The 14,090-nt window shown below is 40.9% G+C and overlaps 1 protein-coding gene across 4 annotated transcripts in view; it reads left to right on the top strand.

Moving 5' to 3' along the window:
• Window positions 1-10,469, top strand: part of LOC122556529 (growth hormone receptor-like) — a 209,908-nt gene extending 199,439 nt beyond the window's left edge. For all 4 annotated transcript variants that reach the window (XM_043703291.1, XM_043703317.1, XM_043703300.1 and 1 more), the window contains one exon: window positions 6,945-10,469. In XM_043703291.1, the coding sequence (XP_043559226.1) occupies window positions 6,945-7,913 (969 nt within the window). In that variant the 3' untranslated portion in view covers window positions 7,914-10,469. The remainder of the gene's footprint in view (window positions 1-6,944) is intronic.
• Window positions 10,470-14,090: the final 3,621 nt, after the last annotated feature.

Below are 14,090 nucleotides of genomic sequence, written 5' to 3'. Positions count from 1 at the left end.
AGCTCTCTGTGGCAAGGAGTTCCAAATATCTCAACCCTCTGAGAGATTAACTTCCTCCTGATCTCAGAAATGCAAGGGAGGTGGTGTAGCTCTGATATTCAAGGATGACATCAGGGTGGTGCTGAGAGATTATATAGATTCTGTAGAGCATGAGGTTGAATCCTTTTGGGTGGAAATTAGGAATTCCAAGAAGAAAATGTCTCTGAAAGGCCACCAAATAATGACCTCATACTGCGGTGGGCAATAAACAAGGGAATAGCTGAGGCCTGCAAAAATTGGATTGCAATTATCCTGGGGGATTTCAACCTCCATGTAGGTTAGTCAAACCAGCTCCGTCAGGGTAGCCTTGAGGAGGAGATGGTCGAGTGTATCTGTGGTAGTTTTCTTGAATAGCAAGCTACCCTAGATCTGGTCCTGTGTATTGAGACAGGAATAATTAATGATCTCATAGTTAGGGATCCTAATGGAAGGAGCAGTCACAATATGGTTTAATTTAGAATACAAATGGAGAGTGTGAAGTTAAAATCCAATACCAGGGTCTAGTGCTTAAATGAGGGAAACTACAATAGAATGAAGAAGACTTGGCTAAAGTAGACTGGAATCAAAGATTTTATGTTGGGACAGTTGACGAGCAGTGGAGGACTTCCAAAGCAATTTTTCAAAGTACTCAGCAAAAGTGTATTCCAGTGAAAAGGAAAGACTGTAAGAGGAGGTAATCTGCCTTAGGTGTCTAAGGAAAGAAGGGAGGCTATCACATTGAAAGAGAAGGCATACAAAGTGGCCAAGATCAGCGGGAAACTAGAAGATTGCGAAAACTTTAAAGGTCAACAGAAAGCCACAAAAACACCTATAAAGAAAAGTGAGATAAATGTTCTATGTTCTTAGAACATGAGAAAAAAACTAGCACAGAATATAAAGACAAATAGCAAAAGTTTCTCTAAATATATAAAACAAAAAAGAGTGGCTAAAGTAAATGTTGGTCCTTTAGAGGATAAGAAGGGGCATTTAGCTATTGGATATGATGAAATGGCCGAGGCATTGAACAGGTATTTTGTATCGGTCTTCACAGTGGAGGATACAAATAATATGCCAGTAATTGACAAAGAGACGGAGGTAGGTGAAGACTTGGAAACAATCATTATAATGGAAGAGGTAGTGTTGGGCAAGCTAATGGAGCTAAGGATAGACAAGTCTCCTGGCCCTGACAGAATGCATCCCAGGGTACTAAAAGAGATGGTGGGAGAAATAGCAAGTGCACTGGTGATAATTTTCCAAAATTTGCTGGACTCTGGAGCAGTCCCAGCAGACTGGAAAACAGCAAATCTGACACTACTGTTTAAAAGTATGGTAGGCAAAAGATGGGGCATTATAGACCAGTTAGCTTAAACTCTGTAGTGGGGGAAGATGCTTGATTAGATTACTTACAGTGTGGAAACAGGCCCTTCAGCCCAACAAGTCCACACCAACCTGCCAAAGCACAACCCACCCATACACCTAACACTACGGGCAATTTAGCATGGCCAATTCACCTGACCTGCACATCTTTGGACTGTGGGAGGAAACTGGAGCACCTGTAGGAAACCCACGCAGACAAAGGGAGAAAGTGCAAACTCCACACAGTCGCCTGAGGCAGGAATTGAACCCTGGTCTCTGGTGCTGTGAGACAGCAGTGCTAACCACTGTGCCACCATGTCTATTATCAAGGAAGAAATAGCAAGGCATCTCAATAAAAACTGTCCCTTTGGGCAGACGCAGCATAGGTTCATGAACGGTATGTCAAGCTTAACAAATCTTCTGGAATGCTATAAAGACATTACAACCAAGGTGGACAACAGGGACCCAGTGGATGTTCTGTACCTAGACCTTGAAAAGGCGTTGGGCAAGGTGCCACACAGGAGGCTGCTGCATGGCATTATGGGTAAAGTATTAGCATGGATAGAGGATTGGTTGACTAACAGGAAGCAAAGAGTGCAGACAAATGAGTGCTATTCTGGCTGGCAATCAGTGATTAGTGGTGTGCCTCAGGGATCGGTGTTAGGACTGCAATTATTCACAATTTACATAGATGATCTGGAGTTGGGGGCCACGTGTAGTGTGATAAAGTTTGCAGATGACACTAAGATGAGTGGGAGAACAAAGTGTGCGGAGGACCGTGAAACTTTGCAGAGGAACATAGATACTTTGAATGAGTGGACAAAGGTCTGGCAGATGGAATATGATGTTAATGAAAGTGAAGTCATCCATTTTGGTAGGAGTAACAGTAAAAAAGATTATTACTTGAATGGTAAAAAATTGCAGCATGATGCTATGCAGAGGGACCTGGGTGTCCTTATGCATGAATCACAGAAGGATGATCTGCAGGTACAACAAGTAATTAGGAAGGCAAATGGAATTTTGCCCTGCATTGCTAAAGGGATTGAGTTTAATAGCTCGGAGGTTATGTTGCAGTCATACAGGGTGCTGGTGAGGCTGCGACTGGAGTACTGTGTGCAGTTTTGGTCTCCTTTCTTGAGAAAGGATGTACTGGCATTAGAGGGGGTACACAGGAGGTTCACTAGATTGATTCTGGAGTTTTAGGGATTGGCTTATGAGAAGAGACTGAGTAGATTGGGATTATATTCATCTTACAGAAACATATCTATTGCCTTCATAATTTTATAAGATAGACATACAGAGGATGTTTCCATTGGCAGGTGAAACTAAGAGAGTATAGCCTCAAGATTAGAGGGAGCAGATTTAGAACTGAATTGAGAAGTAACTTCTTCACCCAGAGGGTTGTAAATCTATGGAATTCCCTGTTCAGTGAATTAGTTGACACTACTTCAATAAACATTTTTAAAGCAAAGATAGATTTTTTTGAACAATAAAGGAATTAAGGGATATGATGAGAGGGCGGATAAGTGGATCTGAGTCCACGAAAAGATCAGCCATGAGCTTATTGAATGGCAAAGCAGGCTTAAAGGACCAGACGGCCTACTCCTGCTTCTAGTTCTTATGAATTCACTTGATTCTAACTGCTGAGGACCTTCATTTGTCTTCAAAAGTCTTTTCCTCTTTATAGACAGTTTTTGCAGACAGTTTTTATGTTTTACGCAAGCTTACTTTCATATTCTATTTCCCCTTTCTGAATTAAATGCTTTGTCGTCCTCTGCTAAATTTTAAATTTCTCCTAATCCTCAGATTTGCTGCTTTTTGTGGCCAGTTTTCATGCCTCCTCTATAGCTTTCACACTATCTCTGATTTCCCTTGTTAGCCACAGTTGAATTGAATTGAACTGAATTGTATTTATTGTCACGTGTACCAAGGCACAGTGAAAAGCTTTGTCTTGCGAGCAATACAGGCAGATCAGATAGCTAAGTTGCATAGATAAATAAATAATAGTTAAGCAGTGGCAATAACAAAAACATAGGTAGAGGCAAATGTTAAGAATTTGGGAGTCCATTTAGTATTCTAACAACAGTAGGGTAGAAACTGTATCAAAACCATCTGGTGTGTGTGTTCAGGCTTCTGTACCTTCTCCCCGATAGTAGAGGTTGTAGAAAAACATTGCCAGAGTGGGATAGATCTTTGAGAATGCTAGCGGCTTTTCCTTGACAGTGGGCCTGGTAGATGTATTCTATAGATGGGAGGTTGGCCTTTGTGATTGTCCTGGCCAAGTTCACTACTCTCTGTAACCATCTCTGATCTTGATTGGTACAGTTGCCATACCAGGTAGTGATACATCCAGACAGAATGCTCTCGATGGCACACCTATAAAAGTTGGCAAGGATATTTGCCGAAATTCCAAATTTCCTCAGCTGCCTGAGGAAGAAGAGACATTCTTAGGCCTTTGTAACCAGTCCGTCCATATGAAGAGTCCAAGAAAGCTTGTTGTGGATGACCACTCCCAGGAGCTTCACACTCTCCACTTGTTCTACCTCTGTGCTATTAATGTGTAGGGGGGGCATGAGTAACATCCCGCCAAAAGTCAATACTAAGTTCCTTGGTCTTGCTGGCATTGAGAGCTAGGTTGTTCTCAGTGCACCATTTTTCCAGGTCTTCCACCTCCTTCCACAGGTCTGTCATCTGATTCATTGCCATCTGAGATTCAACTGACTATGGTGGTATCATCAGCCAGTTTGTAAAAGGAATTAGTCTGGTACTTGGCAATGCAGTCATGGGTATACAGTGAGTACAGTAGGGGGCTGAGTACGCATTCCTGGGGAGATCCAGTGTTGAGTGTTAGTGAGGATGAAATATTGTCCCCAATCTTCACTGATTGTGGCCTGTGGGTCAGGAAACTGAGGGTCCAATTGCAGAAAGTGGGACTTAGTCCGAGATCACTAAGTTTAGTAATCAGTCTTGAGGGGATAATAGTGTTGAAGGCTGAACTGTAGTCAATGAGTAGGATTCTTATGTAGCTGTTCTTGGTGTCAAGATGTTCTAGGGAGGAATGAAGTGCAAGTGATATGGCATCTGACGTGGATCTGTTGGTCCGATAGGCAAATTGAAGTGGGTCAAGAGTAATGGGGAGGCTGGAGTTGATTAATGCCATGACCAGCCTTTCAAAGCACTTCATGGCTACCGAAGTTAGTGCCACTGGGCGGTAGTCATTGAGACATACTGCATGAGCCTTCTTAGGCACAGGGATGATGTTGGCCCTCTTGAAACATGCAGGGACAGTGGCCTGCTGCAGGGAGAGGTTGGAGATATCCGAGAAGACCTCTGCCTGTTGATCTGCACATGCTCTGAGTGCACGGCCTAGTACTACGTCTGGTCCCATCGCTTTCCTTGGATTCACACGAAGGAAAACTGATCTGACCTCTGATGCAGTGATTGTTGGTATAGGTTCTTCAGGACTTGTCAGAATAAGTGTTACCTCTCCGCTGAAATTCTGCACAAAGCATTTAGATGATTTGGGAGCGATGTGTCATTGTCTGCTATCTTGCACTGTCTCCTTTTAGAACCTGTGATGTCATTCAGTCCTTGTCATAGTCACCAGGTGTCTGTCTGGGTCTCTAGTTTGGATCGGTTTTGGTCCTTGGCTGTCTTAATGGTTCTGTGAAGGTCATACTTGGATTCCTTATATTTGAGTGGGTCTCCTGGTCTGAAGGCCTCATGTCTGTTTTTTTAGCAGGTTCTATATGTCCTGATTCATCCAGGGTTTCCTGTTGGGGAACACCCGGTTTGACTTCCTCAGTATGCATTCCTCCACACACTTGCTGATAAAGGCTGTGAAGGTGTGGCGCATTCGTCCAAGGTACCTGTGGACTGTTTGAACATGGAGAAAGTGAGGACTGCAGATGCTGGAGATCAGAGTTGAAAAATGTGATGCTGGAAAAACACAGCAGGCCAAGCAGCATCCGAGGAGCAGGAGAATTGACGTTTCGGGCATAAGCCCTTCTTCAGGAACTGTTTGAACATGGCCAAATCAGCCAATTCTAGACAGCACCCAAAGTTGATCCTCTGCCTCCTCTGACCAGCACTGGATCTGTACCTGCAAGGGGATCTTCTGCTTGAGCTCTTGCCTGTAAGCCGGGAGAAGAAACACAGCATTGTGGTCAGAGTTCCCGAAATGAGTGCGGAGAATGGAGCGGTAGGCAGGTTTCATAGTGGTGTAGCAGTGGTCTAAGATGTTCGGGCCCCTGGTGGTACTTTGGCAACACCTTCCTTAAGTTGGCCTGATTGAAGTCGCCAGTTACAATAAACAGGGCCCCGCGGTGTTTTGTCTCCATGGTGTTTGTGGTGGAATACAGCACATCCAGAGCTTTCTCAACCTTTGCTTGTGGCAGTATGTACACAGCAGTTAGTATAGTAGTGGTAAATTCCTGTGGTAAATAGAAGGGGCAGCATTTGATGGTGAGGAATTCAAGGTTTGTGGATCAGTGGCTGCTCAGGGTTGCAATGTCCATGCACCACAATTTGTTGATTAAAAAGTAAACCTCTCCATCCTTTGTTTTACCTGAGGACGCTGTATGGTCCATACAATGGATGGAAAAAGCATCAGCATTAAGTGCGCAGTTGGGAATGGATGGGTTGAGCCAGGTTTCTGTAAAGCAGGGTGCACAGCAGTCCCACAGTTCACGCTGGAAAGTTGAGCCATCTTCCCTCTTTTACGCTAGACAGGGATGCACAATTGTTGAAGTTCATCCGTGTGTTCTTTAAATATCTGCCATTGCCTATCTACTGTCAACCCGTTAAGTATCCTTGGCCAACTTATCCTCACCAATTCATGTCTTATACCATCATAGTTAGCTATCTTTAAGTTCAGGACCCTAGTTTCAGATTTAATTGTGTCATTCTCCATCTTAATGAAATATTCTACCATATTATGGTCAAAAATGATGATGTATGTCAATTGATAACCTAAATTGTGTCATCACAGGATTAGATGTCTCGGTGTGTGTTACACGGAAATAATCATGTATAGGGAGTGTGTCACATACAGGTGAAGCATTTGGAAATATGTTACACAAAGTGATGTGTGCAGGGAGTGTTTTACACACAAGGAGTGACACACAGGAATATGTTAAGGAAATGCATGCTGGGAGTGTGTTATACACATTGGGAATGTGTTACACACAATGAGTTACATGGGGAAATGTGTAACGTTAAGGAGACGTGCAATGCTAGGAGGGTGTATGTACAAAGTGACACACAAGAATTGTATTACACTGGGAGTGACAAGGTGGCTTTGGTTTTAATACCACATGAAGGAGAACAATGCATTCTGAGTTAAATATAGTTTTATTCACTTTCTATGTGAAGGAGAAAGAGGAGCTCCATTGAGGACCTCCTCCACCAGAGTTTATCCCATCTGAATGAGGAAAAGACTGCAAATATTTAACTACTTAAATAAAAAAAGCACAAATCAGCATCTGAAAGAGATTAATCATTATTTCAGGTAAACAGCATTTGTTGTAAACAGTTTTAATATTTTTAACTTTTAATATTTTTTGTTACAGAAGGGTAAAATAGATGAAGTCAACTCAATTTTTGCAAATCACCTGAGCTATAAGCCTGATCTATATATTGATGACCCTTGGGTAGAATTCATTGATATTGACCTTGATGATCCAGATGGAAAGATGGAATTGTTGGACACAGATAGACTTCTTGGCCATGACCACCCAAAGTCTGACAACTGCCTTAGTGCCAAGGACGATGACTCTGGCCGCGACAGTTGTTACGAACCAGATGTTCCTGAAGATGGCACTGTAGCTAAACAAAATGTCAGTGAGTTTAGCAGTCTCCAGCTGGAAGGCAGTGAAAGAAAAGAAGACATCAAGAGCGATACTGGAGCTCCTGTAAGTATTTCAGGTACAGATGTCGAACAGAGCCAGCAGCCAGATGGTGAAGCGTGCAAGTGCAGGAAAATACAACTGGTCACCACAGGCAGTAGCTTCTCAACTGCAACTCGAAGTGAACCACCTCTTCACAGCCAACTCAGTAATCACAGCTCCTTTGGGAAAATGGACTTTTATGCGCAGGTAAGTGACATCACTCCTACAGGGGGTGTCCTCCTTTCCCCAGGGCAGCAGAACAAGCTGAAGGTGTCCCTGGCCAAAGAAACCTCACTGGATCCAAAGGCAAATCAGAATACCAAACCATTAGACAGTGCCTACACATCTGAGGTTGATGCAAAGCAGTTATGTGCCATCAGCTTGAACAACAAACGCCTATCAGATGCAGCAGAAGATCTTAACCTAAGCAATTATTTCACTGCAGAAAGCCTTGAAAGTGCCACAGTTGGTACTTGTAAACAAACAGAAATCACGAGGCAGCCAACAATACCTGTCCCAGACTATACCTCAATACATATGGTGGACTCCCAGCAGAGCCTACTGTTGAACCCAAATGTGCTGCCAAGCAAGAATCAACCCACCCTAGCTGGATATCTGATGCCTGAACAACTTGGTAACGTCATCCCCTGACTTCAAAAGGCATGAAATGTACACTACATCATTGTCAGCCTCTGTCAGTGCTATCACACAGACCTTGTGTTCAATGATTTGTGTAATATTCCCCAAAATTTAGAAGATGGTACAACTGTTATGAAAAATTATGTTTGATAAATTAAGACTAAGAATTATTTTGAAATGTCAGCTATATTTGTTAATGTGATATAAAATCCTGTATTTTTATAAAGCAGAAACAATTTCTAAAGTTAAACCAGTGCCATGTAAAAGGAGATGAATATGATTGGAAGAGTGTTATCTGTCACAAAGACCGAAACACTGTTCCTCAGCAACCCTGAAGTCCTTGGAAAAGTCTGTACTCTCATAAACTGGTCATTTAATTTCCAGAATCAATAACTGTGTTGCTTCTTCAAAGCTGTATCCAAAAGGAATTGGGAATGGTCCAATATTAGAAATGCTTGTACTGTGTCATCACTTGTACTAAAGGGGTAGTGGTAGTCTGTAATGAGTTGCAATACTTTTCTTATCTCACTTGGAAAAGATTTCAAAAATACACCATACTTAGAAGAGTGGCTTTCAACAACAAAAGAAATCTCAGTGTCATGAAATCCTTTAATGAGTGTAACCATTTCGATCTCCTTGAGGGGGAACTGAGCACTTCACAGAAATTCTCTACAAAAATGCCCTTCACTCATTATTAAACCACATACTGGATAGGCAGGTAGAGAGTATTAAGATCTTAAATTACAGTAAATTGCAGTTTGGCATCACCTCAGTGTTTTATCATAACATCAATGCAATGTAGGATTTTTATTGGAAATGAAATAAAAATTGCAGAGCAGATTCATTTGCTAACAAAGAATATCATCTCGACCATTTGTTAAAATTTCCATTATATATAAATCATCTCTTTACATGATGACTCATCTACCACCAATGCTGTATGCTTAGAAATCCTACCAGACAAGGGATTCCTTTAAAAACAGGTAACTCCATTACAAATTTAGAGACTGGGGATTCAGTGTTTACATACATTAGAATTGAAGCCAGATGGGACAGATGGAAGTTGATCCCACTGTTCTTTGCTTTGGGGCTGTGTTAGTTTCAAGGGCAATCAGCAGAGCAGTCCAGGCAGGACAGTGGAGTCAGAGGAGTTTTGCGTTGGCAAGAAACCTCATTTTTTTAACTGAAATGAGAAGACAAATCTTAGAACATTCATCTTTGTAAATTGAGAATTATTCTAAAACAAAGGTACTCTCATTGGCTTTCCTTCCATTTGTGTTTTATTTTTGAGAGGGAGAGAGCATCCTTACAGATTAATTCCATATGTTACACTTTGAACCGTGGCTCACACTTTGATAACATTCACACAAAGAAAACTTAAGTTCAGAGGCAAGTCCAGTGCTATCAATGAATAAGAACCAAAGTTATTGTGGGGACACAGGAGACAACAACAATAAAACTCAGCAGGCCTGGCACTGTCTGTGGACAGAGTACCTGTGTTATTGTTTCAAGTCTGAAGAGTCACTGGACTTGAAACATCAACTCTGTTTCTCTTTCCATAGATGCTGACAAACCTGCTGAGGTTCTCCATAAATTTCTTTTTTTGTTTCAGGTCTACAGCATTCGCAGTTCTTTATTTTATTTTAGTAAATAAATGATAAGAGTTTGATTTTAAATTTCCCTTTTTTTCAATTAGTCACTACAGTAGAGGATGTATTTGAGTGGGAAATACTGCATAGTCAAATACATACAAAATTGAATCAAATACTTTCGAATATCTTCAGGACCTGAATTGGATGTATAAATCTGGAACTGTGTGAACAATATGAATTGTTCTGGATCCTTTTAATAACAAAGTGATTGTAACAAGTGCACATTTGCAAGTAGATAATACCAATGAAAATTTAATGGTGAGGATTTTTTTCTGTGCTCTGTAAACTTTGAGCAGATTTTATTCTCTACCATATATCCCAAAGGACTAGCATTGATGAAAAAGCTTGTGTAGCCACTGCCTCATTTTTTGTTTAGATTCATCTTACATAGATTTTCACACACTTGCTCTTTGTCTTTAGCATAGCCTTCACGGGATTTATCCAAAAAAATCTCTACATTTCATCAAGATGAATGGTAGAAAATGGTGTTACCATCACTTACAGTAGTGTGGAAACACCCCTTACCAAAAGATTAACATACAGAGAATGTACAGTCCATGTGGAAGCTTTCAACTTTAGTTGTGCAACTCCGTTAAATCTCTAGGTAATCCTTTCTTCTTCACAATGGATGATGCCGTCACCTCACCCTTTTTACAATATCGATGATAACTCCATCCACCCAAGCAGTACTACTTTCTTTTCCCCAGAGGAAACAGCAGTAGACCCAGTAACATCCCACAGTCAAGTGTAACGTGTAGATATGTGGGGACATGGGGAGCAGCTAGCCTTTATGTAGATACAGTTATAGAGTCATAGTCATACAGTATGGAAACAGACCCTCGGTCCAACTAGTCCACGCTGACCATGTTCCCAAACTAAAATAGTCCCACTTGCCTGTGTTTGCCCCAAATCCCTCCAAACTTTTCCTGTTCATGGACTTATCCAAATATTTTTGAAATGTTGTAACCTGCATCCACCACTTTCTCTGGCAGTTCATTCCATACACAAATGAACTGTGTAAAAAGATTGCCCCTCATGTCCTTTTTGAAATGTTCTCCTCTCACCTTAAAAATATGCTCCCTGGTATTGAATTACTCCAGCCTAGGGGAAATATCATTGCTATTCAACTTATCTATGCCCCTCATGATTTTATAAAACTCTCTAAGTCACCCCTCAACCTCCTGTGCTTTAGTGAAAAAAAGTCCCAACCTATTTTGATAATTCAAACTCTCCATTCCTGGCAACATCCTGTTAAATCTATTCTAAACCCTTTCCAAATTAATAATATCCTTCCTATAGGAAGGTGACAAAAACTGCACACAGTACTCCAAAAAAGACCTCAGCAACATCCTGTCCAAACTCAACATGTTGCCTCAACTCCAAAGTTAATGGTCTGAGATATGAAGGCAAGAGTGCTAAATGCCTTCTTAACTACCCTGTCTATATATGACACAAATTTCAAAAAATTACATACTGTTCTCTCTGTTCTCCAACACTACCCAAAGCCCTACCACTAATTGTATAAGTCCTGCCCTTGTTTGTTGTACCGAAATGCAATATCTCACATTTATCCAAAGTAAATCTCATTGGCCACTTTTCAGCCCACTAACTAGGGAATGGAGGGTTTGAGATATCAAAATAGGGTGGGACTTTTTTCACTGGAGCATAGGAGTTGAGGGGTGACCTCATAAAGACTTATAAAATCATGAGGGGCATAGATAAGGTGAAAAGCAAGGGTATTTTCCCAAAGGTGGTGGAGTTTGAAATCTAGGGGGCATATTTTTAACGTGAGAGGAGAAAGTTTTAAAAAAGGACGAGGGACTTTTTTTTTCACTCAGAGTGGTTTATAAATGGAATGAACTGTCCAAGGATGTGGTGAATGCAGATATAGTTACAACATTTAAGAGACATTTGGATAAGTGCATGAAAAGAAAACATTGGAGGGATATGGGCCAAAGACAGGCAAGTGGGACTAGTTTAGTTTGGTTGGGTGAGGGAAGTGATATTACAAGCACCAATCAGACTTGCACTTTTCAAACCCATTTTAACTTAGACACGAATTAAAAGCAGAGTAGGCTACTTACCTACTTGATAATCTTAATCAATATTTCATTAACTTTTTGCAGTGAATGTATATATGTGTTTCTATCCATTTCAAACATCTGTAATAAGTAACAAAAGATCCTGTGCCAACCAGAAAGCATCAGGGCCAATATATCAAAAAATATTTTAGCTTCAACAAAGCTTTCCTCAGGGACAGTAAGAAGTGCTTCTCCCAAAGTTCAGTCACAGTGAAACACTTCTAGCAGAAGTTTTTTTTAAAAGGTCAAATGTAGTGTACAGTTATCTCCCTGGAAACAATGTGAATCAAACTAAAAGCTAAGAATGACCTTCAGTTATAATGATTTAATAATACGCAATAAATGCTGCCTTGTCAGTGATGCCCACATTCCACGAATAAACATAAAAACAATCTTTGTTTTACTTGATCTTGGCTCCTTTTTCCTGCAAACCATATCAATATATGGGCTGGCCATATTCTGTCACTACGTCAGCATGATGTGAAGTCAGTACCCAACCGATAGTCCATATATTTAGTAAAACCAATCAACAAATGAGTCTGTGTGAGCAGCTCACTTCCTGTCGAAGTCAAAACAGTCGCGAGGCCCCAGATCGTGGCTGAATGTTCAGATCATTCAGTTATGGAACCATTCACTGTGAATAAATTCTTTTGAGAATACCTCAGTTTCTCAGTAGTGCATCTCAGAACTTCATGGGCATGTTCCTTGTGATTTTCCAAGTGCCTGTCATTAGAAAAATAGGAATGCTTGATATGCATTCCCGACAAGTGAGCCACCACACCAGGAGTGCACATTCAGAAAACTTGAAATCTACAACTTGCATGTGAAACTCAATTTTCCAATAGTATTTTGACAAAAAGACATCAACACAGTATTGTCAGGTTACCAATCATAAGGAATGCTCTAGTATAGCTCAATATATCTCTTTTATCGATTCTTTAGGAGGGGAAAGAGAGGAACCAGTGATATAAAAAATTTCAACTGAGGGAGACAGATTTGTTTTAAAGTTGTTTCTCCTATCTGGGGAAGATTTTCAATTACAGACTAATTGAAAGCAGCCTTATTAATATTGAAAGCAGGGTTCTTGTGGTGCAGTGACAGCATCCCTACCTTTGAGCCCAGAGGCTTGGATTCAAATTCCACCTGTTTCAGAGGTGTATAATAACATCTCTGAACAGGTTCATTTGGCAAATTTTTTTAGATTAGATTAGATTAGATTACTTACAGTGTGGAAACAGGCCCTTCGGCCCAACAAGTCCACACCGACCCGCCGAAGCGTAACCCACCCAGACCCATTCTCCTACATTTACCCCTTCACCTAACACTACGGGCAATTTAGCATGGCCAATTCACCTAACCCCTGCACATTTTTGGATTGTGGGAGGAAACCGGAGCACCCGGAGGAAACCCACGCAGACACGGGGAGAATGTGCAAACTCCACACAGAGAGTCGCCTGAGGCGGGAATTGAACCCGGGTCTCTGGCGCTGTGAAGCAGCAGTGCTAACCACTGTGCTACCGTGCCGCCCATAATTTCTCGAACTCTTCAGTTGTTCAATCTATCATTGTACAGCTACAAGTTTGTTTCCATTTCGCTGAATCAAGATAGGGCATTTCTACTATGCTCCACAATTTGGGATCCAATTCTAACTGCTGTTATAACAGTGGCTGACTGAAGACATTTAATGCAAAACAAAACCAAATGTACAACAGATGAATATGGCTGCTCGAATTGGTTTATGTGCCAAACGTTCTGCCAAGAATTCAGCGTGTCATTTTCACTAGTCATGTTAGACCCTATTGGCATCTTCGTGGGGTGTTCACTCACTGGAATATGCAGTGTCAAATATGTACCTCTTCTGTTTCGCATCCAATCAAGCAAGTAATAGTGAGTAGCAATACTAAATTACTGATGAGACCATCATGAGGAAGCACAAGGTGTGATCTCTGTTGATATGAAAATGCTAATTAAAGAAACTTAATTATTTCTAATTGTTGGACCACTAAGAACAAAGAAACTTAACATCTGAATCTGCCAACTTAACACCGACTTCAGTCATTCAGCAGAAATGTGCTATCGGCTTCAGAGTATTTATCAGAGTACATGGAACCAACACATGAGACAGATCAGTTTTCTACTTAATTATACAAAACACCTTCTTCAGTCAAACTTTCTTGAGAACCAGAAAGTTTTCAGTGTCTAAACGTAATAGTAACCTGTTCATGATTTTAATCAGAGGTGAAGCTCAATTATCGTCAAGATTTAGTCAGAGCTCCACAGTAAATTGATATCCACACACTGGGCAATCTATGCCTGAGTACATTACATGAAGCTGAAAACTCGCATGTATTTTTTAAAAAATGATAATGGCTATATTTCACAGTGCATTAGATGTTGATGTTGGAGTTTAAAACTTAAGAACGTCTGAAGTCATTTGACAGTTTCTTGTTGTCTAC

Source organism: Chiloscyllium plagiosum, chromosome 2, assembly GCF_004010195.1.
Source record: "Chiloscyllium plagiosum isolate BGI_BamShark_2017 chromosome 2, ASM401019v2, whole genome shotgun sequence".
Classification (NCBI taxonomy): domain Eukaryota; kingdom Metazoa; phylum Chordata; class Chondrichthyes; order Orectolobiformes; family Hemiscylliidae; genus Chiloscyllium; species Chiloscyllium plagiosum.
The sequence above is the reverse complement of the archived record's forward strand: the minus strand, read 5'-3'. Positions and strand labels throughout refer to the sequence as shown.